The sequence below is a fragment of the Talpa europaea genome, assembly GCF_964194135.1.
Source record: "Talpa europaea genome assembly, chromosome: 3".
NCBI lineage: Eukaryota > Metazoa > Chordata > Mammalia > Eulipotyphla > Talpidae > Talpa > Talpa europaea.
The window spans coordinates 56,338,487-56,351,182 of record NC_140069.1 but is presented as its reverse complement, the minus strand read 5'-3'; the positions used below and the strand labels follow the sequence as shown (position 1 = coordinate 56,351,182).

Below are 12,696 nucleotides of genomic sequence, written 5' to 3'. Positions count from 1 at the left end.
GAGATGATGAATGAGATAGTTTTCAAAGAAGTTATAAAATTCCTCTGAGGGCACTTATTACCTTCCACATTTAAGGCAATATTTTTTTTCCACCCAACAAAGCAGAAAATTCATAAACTGGCAGTTAAGAAGCACTGTTTTCTGCATGCATGAAATGAGTCTTAGACTCAATAGAGCGCTTTGTTCAGGTCTATCCTGGCTTTTCTCTGGGGTCCTGGGTCACAGAAACCTGCTAGCCATATCTATGACAGGCTCAGCCACTGTCACTGTCCTGCTCTCAAGTGACATGAAATCAGTGTTCCATGTGTTTCCATTTAAATGAAAAATTATACTCTCCCTTAACTGCAGATGCCTATGGGTGCCATTTAAACCCTACTGTGGATGTGGTTGTTACCCAAGGTCTGAGATCAAAGAATGGAACTGAAAAAATTGCATTGGAGGAGATCCAGTTCTCTTTTCTTATTTGATTTATGCAAGAAATCAGTGGACTTCTTGACCATGGGCAAGCTGGGTGAAATGTGAATAATGAAGATTTATAAATAACTAAGACATAGTCCTAACTTTAAAATGAGATAAAATTGCTTGAAATTGTTTGCTCCCTATAACTGTATGACTTTCATAATAGATTTGTTTAAAACAGTGCCTGAAAATATTTAAACTATCACATTGCCAACTCAAACAGGATCAATTTGATACCTAGAAATGTTGTTTTCTGGTTTACAGAGAGAGGTAAATCCCAAATTTGCATTTGTGGATTTTCTAAAATATTACTTTTTACTAATAAATATTTATGAGATACCACTGAGATTTTGCTCCTTATTTTCTTTGCCTGAAGTACTATCCCAGACAGACATGTGACCGGCCTCCCACATAGCCTTCCGTCTTTCCTCAGAGGTTACTTTCTCAGTGAATTCTTCCTTGACCAACTTCTAAAATTCTAGTTCTTTCCCCCAAATCCCCTAGCCTTCTTCCCTGTTCATTTTTCAATGGTGCATCTTCTAGCTTTTTCTGAGCTTTTTAAACCTTCATTTATTCTCCCTCTCCCTCCCTCCCTCTCAATAAAAGGTGGGCTGATTGAAGGCAGTGACCTTCACTTTGTCACATTCAGGGGACATTTCTCAGTCTGCATCTTACTCAAGATCTGCAGAAAAAACTTACACTCTAGCATTATCTGATCTGAACTGCATAAGAGACCTAAGTCCTTCAAGACAACACTGGGAGTTATTGCCCAGCTTTCTCGCTCATAGGCACATTCTTCCCTCCAAGTGCTTGCTAGTGACATAGATAAACCATTCAGTGTGGAACAGCACTTGTGTGAGCTTTCCATTTCCTTGCAAATAGGTGGATATGTGACTTCCACACTAATAACTACCACGTGGTGTACTAGAAACCCATCACCATGAAATATAACATTTTTAGAAGGTGCTCTTGCATCAGTGGAGCCCATTAATGTTGCTGAAAATGTTTTCATCTGTCTGCTTTGGTGTGGGAAATGGGTGTCATTAGTAGGACATGCATGAACTGAATAGATAAAACCCAGCTTCTTGCTTGTGTCTTACACTGGCTGCACCTCTACATGCAGGCATTTATAAGAATGAGTGAATGCCTTCTCCCAAGGCTTTAGACACTCCAGGCTACTAGGGAAAGAAGCAGAAGGTCTAAAAGACAGCTCTGTGCTCGTCCATTCCCTTGACTTCTTTGCATTTGGTTTCTAGAGGACTCTTAGTAGATGGGAGGAATTCACAATATTTGTGAAATTTAGTGGTGCTATTGTATTTCACATAATAATGGTAGAGAAAGAATGAGAGTTAGAGAAGGAAGTTAGTGTTAGCAATGCTCCCCAAGCTTTCCAGGACAATATGATTTAGCAGTCAGGTGTTTTGGACTCTCTGGTGAATGATGTTAGTCTGCAGGTATTACAAATCTTAGAAAATAATGCCAGTCATTATTCCACTATCCAGCAGGCAGCTCAGATACTGCCACCCATAACATCTGTATCTGATCGTCAAAGAAACAAAGAGGAGATAGTTTTGCCTCTATCACGGAGCTCCTAAATCCTGATCAAGCACAAGGAAAGGCAACTGGGTAATGCTTGAATAGTGCCAGTGTGGAAATGAAGTGCAGTCTAAGTGTCCATTAGAAAATAAAGTGCATTTGTAAAGGACTGCAAGAATCATTTAACATTGCCCCAGACTCCCAAAGAAAATAAAGAGACCCTTAGGATGTCCTTCAGTGTATCTTGCGATTTACCATGGCTTTTTGTGTTTGTTCTATATTCTACATAAGGCAGGAAAGACAATCTTAGAAATGATTTTACTGTACTTAAGAAATTTTTACTTCCCTTTTAGGGAGTTTTGAAATATTATAATAACTTCATTTTTTTTTTTTATTTTGAAATAATTGTAGATTCACCTGCAGTTTTAAGAGATGGTGTAGGGTTAGGAATGGACACAGTGCAGGTTTTCTAATGCAGCAGACCGGGTAAAGGAGGAGTCAGAGTCCTCAGTGGCTTTTTGCAGGTCTTTTATTGGGATTACCAGGTACACAGCAGGCAAGGGTGCTGGGAGGCCGGGAGGCTGGCAGGCCTCCCAACCCCCAGCAAATCCTCACTCTATCTGGGCTCTCTTGTGATCTCTGCTTCTGCTTCTGCTTCTCTTGCTTCTCTCTCAGCTTCTGCTCGGCTTCTACTACTTCTTTCTCGGCTTCTCTTTCAGCTTCTCCTGGTGTCCCCTTGACACTGCCCCCAAAAAACACCATCTCAGCCCAGATGAATCCCATCTACCTATGCCCACACCCTATTCCAGGTGCCCGCCATCAGGCATGCATTCAGGACCACAAGGATCCATCATCTATCCTGATGGCAGGAGGGCAGAAAAGCCTGATACCTTTTACCTTACCGTACAGACTTCCCCCTCGGGGTTTTCTGCCATAAAATCTACATATATACAATTTTCTTAGAAAACACAAACAATGCAGCCATGGCCCACAAAAGCAAATACATCACAATATAACAACGAAATACAACAGAACACAAATAAGTCCAGGGAGGGCCCCAACCTAGTGGCAAAAGACAATTATTGGTACCAGCAGATGAGCCACCAAATATGCTGCCGAAGGCACTGCTCATACAAGGGAGGGGAACCACTCACGGCATCTACTGTCACACACCAGGAGCCGTCAGGCTTCCTGGCCTTCTCTGGCTGTAGTCTCGGCTACAAGCCACACACAGCATACACCCTCAGGATGCACTCACTCTGGGATTGGCGATTCTATTCTGTTGGGGGTAATCGCCAGCCCTCAGGGTTTCTGTCCATAGTCGCTCCAACACTCGGCCTTCATAGCCACCCATGCGACTCGCAGACCCCTGCACTTAGGCCAACCCACTGCACAAGCACATGGGCTGGGGATCCAAACTCTACATTGGGCTTGGGCTCCACCCCAAGCCACGTTCCCCACCCGTCCCCCAAGGACAGGTTCCTCAGCTCCTCACCCTCACTTGACAATGAGCAGGCCATCACCCACAGGTGATTTTACGAGACTCACTGTCCTTCCTCAGCTTACTTAGTGATTAGCAGCCACTCAGGGCTTCCCAAACTTAGCATCAGCACCAGCTTTTGCCTTCTCAGTTGGCTTTTCTCCTCTGACTGGCTGCTGGGCATACACAGGCTGCTTTTGGCCATCAAGGCCCACTGGCCACCCCCAGATTCCCATCTCCTGGGGTGTACAAACAAAAGCATCCTCCCCCAGGGTCCCAAAAACAACTTGCCAAAGTTCCTCCACCTTCTGGCAGGATTGTCAGTCCAAGTTCATCAGTCCAAGTCCATTAGGCCTTTCCATCAGCACTGGTGAGCTCCGAATCGCGGTCCTCTCTTGCCCAACGATTCTTGCTGCCTTGGGGGTTGTTGGCTGGTCCTGTCAGGGGTCATTGGCTGGTCCTCTCGGGCATTTCCTTCACGCCAGGTCTCGTCCTGTAGCTCCTGGAACCTTGTCCATCTCCGGTGCTGCCATGATGCCTCCAGCGTCGTCACAGGCAAACACAGTCTGATACTCCTTAGTCTCTCCAGGTCTTCGGAGGGCTCCATACCTGTCTTCATGGATCATCTTGCCAACTTACGCCAATTGTAGGGTCAGGAATGGACACAGTGCAGGTTTTCTAATGCAGCAGACCGGGTAAAAGAGGAGTCAGAGTCCTCAGTGGTTTTTTGCAGGTCTTTTATTGGGATTACCAGGTACACGGCAGGCAGGGGTGCTGGGGAGGCCAGGAGGCTGGCAGTCCTCCCAACCTCCAGCAAATCTTCACTCTATCTGGGCTCTCCTGTGATCTCTGCTTCTGCTTCTGCTTCTCTTGCTTCTCTCTCAGCTTCTGCTCGGCTTCTACTAATTCTTTCTCGGCTTCTCTTTTGGCTTCTCCTGGTGTCCCCGTGACACTGCCCCCAAAAGCACCATCTCAGCCCAGGTGAATCCCATCTACCTATGCCGACACCCTACTCCAGGTGCCTGCCATCAGGCATGCATTCAGGACCGCAAGGATCCATCATCTATCCTGATGGCAGGAGGGCAGAAAAGCCTGACACCTTTTACTTTACCCTGCAGATGGCATAGGGAGATTCCACATAACATTTACTGAATTTTCCCCAATGGTAACACATTACAAAACTTTAGAGCAGTATCACAATGAGGATATTGATATTGGTACAATCAAAATACAGAACATTTATTTTTATCACCATAAGGATATGCTCACATGCCCTGTTAGTTTTTATATTCACACATATTTCTCTCAAGTCCCAACCACTGCTTAACCCCTGGAAAACAATACTATATTCTGTGTCTATAATTTTGTCATTTTGATAACCTTTTGGGATTGATTTTCTCACTCAGTAAAATTTATAAGATCCGTCAAGATTGTTGTGTATATCAGTAATTGTTACTTTTAATTGCTGAGTAGTATTGATATGTTTGCTGTATGGATGTAGCAACTTGTTTAACCCTCATTGAAGAATATCTAGATTATTTCCTTTTTATGACTATTACCAAAAAATCTACTATGTACATCTGTGTATCCATTTTGTGTGGACAAAAAAAATTCATTTTTCTGGGATACGTGCTCTGGAATGCAATTGTAGGGCTTCTGGTGGTATGTTTAGTGCTTTTAGAAAACTGCCAAATTGCTTTCTAGAGTGAGTGTACAATTATATATTCCCACCAGCAGCATATGAGCTGCTAGTTTCTCCACATTATTACCAGCATTTGGTGTTGTCATTCTGGTAGGATGATACCATTGTGACTTTAAGTTGCATTTCAATAGCAGTAAATGACATGGAACATTTTTTCATGTACTTATTTGACATCCATGTATTTTCTTTGGTAAAATATCCCTTTTGCTTATGTTCAAGTTGGGTTTGAGTTTGGGAGATTGTTATATATCCTATATATTAATTATTTGTTAGATGTATGGTTTACAAATATTTTCTCCCAGTCTGCCTAGCTTCTCTTTGCAACTGTTTCATGAGCCATCACAGAATAAGATTTTAAATTTGACAATATTCATTTATTAATTTTTTCCTCATTTTATGAATCAAAGTCTAAAAACCACCTAGTCTGGTACCTTAAAGATTGTCTTTTTTTCCCACTCTTAGAATATTTTTAGTTTTGATGTTTTATATTGATACTTTAGTCCATGATCCATTCTGAGTTAATGTTTGTTTGAGGTGTGTGTTTTAAGTCAAGTTTTTTGGGGGGCCTATGGAAGTCAATTGCTCTAGCAGTTGGTCATGGTGTCTGAACCTTTTTAAGGTATTGTTGAATTTGGTTTGTATTTTGTATTTTGTTGAGAATTTTTGTATCTATGCTCATCAGAAATATTTATCTATAGTTTTATTTTTTTCTGATATCCATGTCTACTTTTGGTCTCATAAAAAGTAATTTGGAAGCATTTACTCGTCTTCAGTATTTGGGAAAACTTTGAGAAGGATAGATACTTTGGTTTTGAAGTCTTGGTAGAATTCATTAATAAAATCACCTGTCCTGAGCTTTTGTTTTCTGGGAAGCTATTGATTAGTATTAAAATTGTCTAGCTCTTTATTGGTTTATTCTTTCTGATTCAATTTCTTTCTGATTCAGTCATGAGAAGTTCTATGATTCTATGAAGTTATACATTTTTTCTAAATTTTCCAATTTGTTTCCATAAGAAGTCTCTTATGATCCTCTGTAATTCTCTGACTTCTGTTGTAACTTCTCTTTCATTTCTTATTCTATTGTTGGAGCTTTCTTTTTTTTCCTAAATGAGCCTAGCTAGTAGCTTTGTGTATTTTATCATTTCAAAGAAATTCTTTAGTTTCAACAATCTTTTCTATTATCCTTTTGATTTCTGTTTATTTCTGCTCTTATTTCTATATTCCCTTCCTTCTATTGGCTTTGGTTTCATTTGCTCTTTTTCATTAAGGTGTGAACCTACCTATTCATTTTATATCTTTCTTATTTCTAGGTATAGCCCTAAATTGCTATATATTTCTCTCTCAGCACTGGTTATGCTCTGTCCCATATGTTCTTGTTACTGTGTCTTCATTTTCAGTCATCTCCAGGTACTTTTTAATTCCTCTTTTGATTTCCTTAATGCAGGAATCAGTCATTACTTTGATATTCTGTTTTCACATATTAGGAGTTTTTCTTACTTTCCTTCTGTGGTTGATGTATAGTTTGATACTGCTGTGATCAGAGATGATACTTGCTATGATTTCAGTTTTCTGAACTTATTGGCTCTCATTTTGTGATCCACAATGTGATTTATCCTGGAGAATATTCCACATGCACTTGAGAAGAAAGTGCCCTGACAAGAATGTGCCCTTGGGTTTCGGGGGTTGGAATAACCTAAATGTCTATTGTGCCCAGGTGGTCTAACTTCTCATTTAAGGCTATTGTTTCCTCGTTGCTTTTCTGACTAGTTAATCTGTCCACTGATATAAGTGAGATGCTGAAGCGTGATACTACTATTGTGCTGCTGTCATTGTCTTTTTAGGTTTGTTAATAGTTGCTGTATATATTTTGATGCTCCTTCACTTGATATGTATATATTAAGTATTGATATGTATATATTTACATATATACCAAATCTATATGTGTGTATCTATAGGCATGTGTTATTTATTCTATAAATTCTGCATTTGTACTAATTAATACTGTGCTATTCAGCATCAAGGAGGCCAGAGTGAAATTGGAGTCCAATTTAAAAAAAGACCCCATTTAGAAAGAGGAAAGGGAAGAAAATGAAGTGAAGAAAAGGAAGAGGAAAGGAGAGTTGGGTTGTTCCTTACTGTCATTCACCCATACTTTGGGTCCTTCCACTGTCTGATGCCCTGAAAGTCAGGCATGTGTTTGGCCAGTAAAATGTGACAGATGAAGCATGTCACCTTCCAGCAGCCAATGTCAAGATCTGAGGCAATTCCCCTTGCAGTTTGCCTCAGTAATGGCAAGCAGCCTCTTCCAGATGGGAGAGGCCACATCCCTGACAGAGAGCAAATCCAACATGGCTCCTGCCAACTCAACAAGGATATTTCATGTGTACATGACATAAATCTTTATAGTTTTAAATGTTAAATAGAGACAACTGTGTTAATTTTATATAAAACAAACTATTTTGAATAGAGAATTTCATGGTGGTGGAATGATAGTTGATTTTTCTTCTTTCTTGTATTTTCTAATTTTTCAAATATTTTTAATCTGTTTTTTACTTTTCTAGAATGGGCACTATTTTTGTGATAAGGAAGTAAAATTAAATTGGGAGAAAGACACATTTTATATTTTGAGTGTGTTTATAATTTGAAATGATGTTATATTTTTACTGATAAATGCATAAAATATACAAAAGTTAACATCATTTTCTTAACCTATGGTATGTTTGGCACATACTCCTTACCAAAAGGTCCGTGTTAACACTGTCATTGAATCGAGTGTAATTAATCTGCCATCTTGAACTAGGTCTGCTTGTGCATGAAGGGGGTGAGCCCCCTTGGTGTCCTGGAGACATTTATGACAGATTCCTTGCCCATTGAACTACAGTTTGTTAATGAGACCAGGAAATATATCCAATAACTATGGGCATTGCTCACAAGAGGGCTGTATTTGCTAATTTTCCTTTTCTTTTGAGCAAATGTACACACATTGTTATTAATAACACAGTTAAGTTTATTCAAGAATAGCCAGAATATTTACACATTGTCTTTATTACACAGGAGGATCTTTCATTTGAGTGTTATAAAAGGAGATGTGAAGAAAAATCATTCTCTTTTTTTTTTTCTGGTCCCAAGCCAGAACCAAGGCACAGAATTTTATGTGTATGTGTGTGCCCAGAGATGCTGGCTGACCTGAATGACGGTGACACTCTAGACCTTGATGCTGCAGACTCAAATGCAGGGCCAACCCAGAGGGAACAGACAGGGAGTCACCCTCATTGTTTTTCTTTCAACCTCGACTGAAACAGAAAATAGTTTCGATGTCTTTGATGATTGAGATTCCAAATACTAAAGTAAGAGACTTTGGCTATTTGTAAAAGGTTAATATTTCCTTTGAGATTTTTGTCTACGTCCTCTGGAGTTTCATTCATAGAATTATTTTTGCCTATTTCAATAACCTAAAAAGGTCTACCACAATAGACTCTCAAAAGAATAAAAACCCTCTTATTGGTCTGTTTTAAAAAGAGTAAAGCCCTGGGTTTATAAATAAACTCTTTATTCTTGTTCTTCTTTAGGCCCTAGTGCTCACCTTTAGAGGGTGAAATAATGAATTACATTTCTATATAAGAAGCTCAAAGATACCAAAATGATAAGCTGGTGCTTAGTACGTACTGCAAAAACTTTCAGGAATGGTCTTTTTTTTTTAAGAAACAAAGAATTTTTGAGAACTGCACATAAAAGAGAAAAGACAACCTTTAAGAAATTTTACATTTCTAAAATCATATTTGGAAAGGTGAAAGACTATAACAAAAGCATAAATTAACATAAATGGTCTCTTCCCCATTACCTGGTGATTTCACTTAGTTTTTTAAAAATAAGATAAACAAAAACAGTATAAGCAAACTCTGCAAAGCAAAGACCTTTTACTGAAATTGTCTAGTTCACAAAATATTTGATTCCTTTGTACTCTGTAAAATGTCCAGATAGCAGCAAAAATTGTTTTTAAGTTTTTCAAATGTCAACCCTTAGCCACAGTTACATGTATTTACATCGGAAAGTGGGTCTTGGTGTGGAGGTGCTCAGAGATTCTACGGAATCAGAGGATTCAGAAAAAAGTTAATAACATTGTTTTCATCACCGAAAAAAAAGACCCAGGCAAGGCATTTCATACACAGACAGGGAGCAGCAAGTGTCAGAACTGTTACCTCAAACAGCTAGTCCTTCTGTTTTCATCTTACTTTGCTACCATTTTACATAAAAGTTTGTTGCCATGAAATTGATTGCCAAACACACTTGCCAACTTTATTGCATTAGATGTTCCTTCTTTTATAACTCCATCAAGGAAGAAGAGCACAATGCAATCTGTGGAAGTTTTTCAATATAAACTCCGTATTTGGAGATCCAGGAGCTGTTCAGTCTTTCTCATGAAGGTTCCTATTCTGTGGATCTAATTAGCAAGAGTAGTGTCTTAAGCTTCTAAAACAAAAGATTGTGCCAAGATCTGGATTCTAAAATTGGAAGCATTTTTAAAATGCTCTTATAACCTGATAGTTACAAAATGTGTTGATCTTCAGAAAAGGCCTGTATTCCCTCCATTACTGAACTCAACTAGCCCATCAACCAACAGGAATCTTTACCTAAGAACCTATTGTGTGGGTCTCAGCATGAAGTAAGGAATTGGTTCTGGAATCTGAAGAATTTGCCAATAAATGTTGTCAGATTTTAGTGGGTTCCAGACAGCCCCATCTCTTTGAAGTCACATGCTTATCCCTTCCTACTCACAGCTCACTCACCCAGAATGTCCAGCCCTTGTCATGATAATGCCATTGGAAAGGCAGAAAACCAGGGTAAAAAATGCTTAGGTCAAGAAATCTCCACAGCTTTCCATAGTGGTTGAACCAGTTTGCACTCCCACCAGCAGTGCAGGAGAGTTCCTTTTTCTCCACATCCTCACCAACATTTATTGTTGCTAGTTTTTTTAATATGTGCCATTCTTACTGGTGTAAGATGGTATCTCATTGTAGTTTTGATTTACATTTCCCTGATTACAAGTGATGTTGAACATTTTTTCATATGCCTGTTGGCCATTTGCATTTCTTCTTCAGGGAAGTTTCTTTTTAGCTCTTCTGCCCATTTTTTGACTGGATTATTTTCTTTGTTTTTGTTGAGTCTCATCAGGTCTTTGTAGATTTTTGTGATCAACGTTGTGTGCAAAAAAACCCGAGTCAGTGGGGTTTCTGTTTGTTTTGGTTATTGTCTCTTTTGCTGTGAAGAAGCTCTTTAATTTGATGTAGTCACAGCTATTTATCTTTGCCTTCACTATCACTTCTTTGGGTGATGTGTCTGTAAAAATGTCTTTGAGGTGCATGTCTTGTAGTGTTTCGCCTATATTTCCTTCTGTATATTTTATGGTTTCAGGTCTTATATCTAGTTCTTTAATCCATTTTGAGTTGGTTTTTGTGCATGGTGTGAGGAGAGTCAAGCTTCATTCTTTCGCATGTAGCAACCCAGTTTTCCCAGCACCATTTATTGAACAAACATTCTTTGCTCCAGTGCATATTCTTTGCTCCTTTGTCAAAGATTAGTTGAGCATAAATCTGTGGGTTTATTTCTGGATTTTCTATTGGGTTCAATTGGTCTGTGTGTCTGTTCTTGTTCCAATACCATGCAGTTTTGACTACAGCTTCCACATGATCCAGCAATTCCACCCCTAGGTATTTACCCAAAGGACACAGAAACATTAATTCAAAAGGGCACCTGCACCCCAAGTTTATAGCAGCACTATTTACAATAGCTAAGCTATCGAAACAACCCAAATACCCCAAAATAGATGACTGGATCAAGAAGATATGGTATATATACACAATGGAATATTACTCAGCAATCAATAAAGATAAACTCATGCAATTTGCAACAACATGGATGGATTTGGAAGGGATCATGCTCAGCGAAATAAGCAGAAAGAGAAAAAAATACCAGATGGTCTCACTCATAGCAGGAATTTGGAAAACCTAAATAAGGGTCCAGGAAAAGGACTAATTGCAATAAAGTAAAAATCAAAATCAACAAGCAACTATAGACCAGAGACACACTGGGCCGGGGGTAGGAAAAGAGGGATTAGGGTCAGAAAAAGGGGGTGGGAATTATATGGGGAATATTACCGAAATGAAAATGCATATATTATGCAAAAATGAAAAATGATATAAGAATTATAGAAAATAAAATAATTCATAAAATAAAGAATGCTTAGGGCTTGTGGAAACCAAAGTCTTGGTCCCTAAGGCAACAAAGAATTCCCTCCTCACTGCTAGCCAGGTTGTGTGCATTCCTGAGCCACATAAGCAGTCAGATAATTGTGATTTGGAAAAAGGCTCAGCACCCATGCATAATTTTTAAGTTTTGGAGTAAAAGGGGAAGGCAGGAGTCAACGAGCATAGAGAAAGCCTTAAAAAAAAAGAAAGTAGGGCCTCCTTGGTGGCACATGGGGTTAAGCACCCCACTGTGGAGCAGTCCACAGCCTCTGCAGCACGAGTTTGATCCTCGGCCAGCCAGGGAGAAACCCATATAGCACAGCGAACCTCTTCTGTCTCGCCCGCTGCTCCCCTCAGCAGTGTGTTTCAGTCAGTCTGCCTGTTCTGTTCCCCACTCTGTCTCTGGTGAATCCTCTCACCGACCACCCCCACCCATCTCTGGCCTGTACCCCAGCTCTTGTATGAATAAATAAATCTTTAAAAAAAAAACCTAGAAAGTAAATGTTTTATCCTTCTTTCCCTATCATTAGATAGCACAGTGAGAGAAAAAAAAAAATTGTTCTGAAGGTTGTAGTGCTGCTGGTCCAGTCTCAGCTGGAATGTGTATTCATTTGTGTTTCTCTCTTTCCACCCAGGACAGCTTTCCTGCCCGCTTTGGAGGAGTCCATTTTGTCAACCAGCCCTGGTACATTCATGCCCTGTACACGCTCATCAAGCCATTCCTCAAAGACAAGACCAGGAAGCGGGTAATGAGAACAAACACCGAACAGAGACACATGGAAAGACTATTACTTGCCTCTCTCTCACTCTCGCTCAATCACTCTCTCTCTCTTTTCTCTCTCCCCTTTTCACTCTGGTTTTCTGCTTTACTGCAGTCACCTTTGAGTCTCAGCTGGAGCTTGCAAATGGCCTGAGTTTAATCAATAATTTAGTAGAACTGGGTTGTTTTCAGAGTCCCAGTGTCAAACCAAAGGAAACTTTGAAGACATGCAAATGCCAGATGCCTATTTTACTGTAAATGCTTGTGGGAGACATGGGGTCAATCAGCATCCTGTTCATGGAATATTTTAACAGCTAGCATTCTGTCCTTTAATGTATTATGATGATGAAGAATGTTGTTATTGCTATTTTTCCCCCATGGCTTTTGGGTCACAGCTACCAGCTCCATCACCTTTCAGGTTGGGAAAACATTGTTCATTGGGAATAATAGTGCTCTTTAAAAGAAGGCTTTTAAATTCTTGATTGCATCAGTTGATGACATTTGGGAAGCCAGC

General features: G+C 39.7%; 1 protein-coding gene across 1 annotated transcript in view; it reads left to right on the top strand.

The window, feature by feature from the left end:
* Positions 1–12,696, top strand: part of CLVS1 (clavesin 1) — a gene marked incomplete at both ends in the record, with an annotated part of 161,152 nt that overhangs the window by 124,526 nt on the left and 23,930 nt on the right. The window contains one exon of the mRNA XM_084230148.1: positions 12,058–12,168. Within this exon, the coding sequence (XP_084086274.1) occupies positions 12,058–12,168 (111 nt within the window). The remainder of the gene's footprint in view (positions 1–12,057; positions 12,169–12,696) is intronic.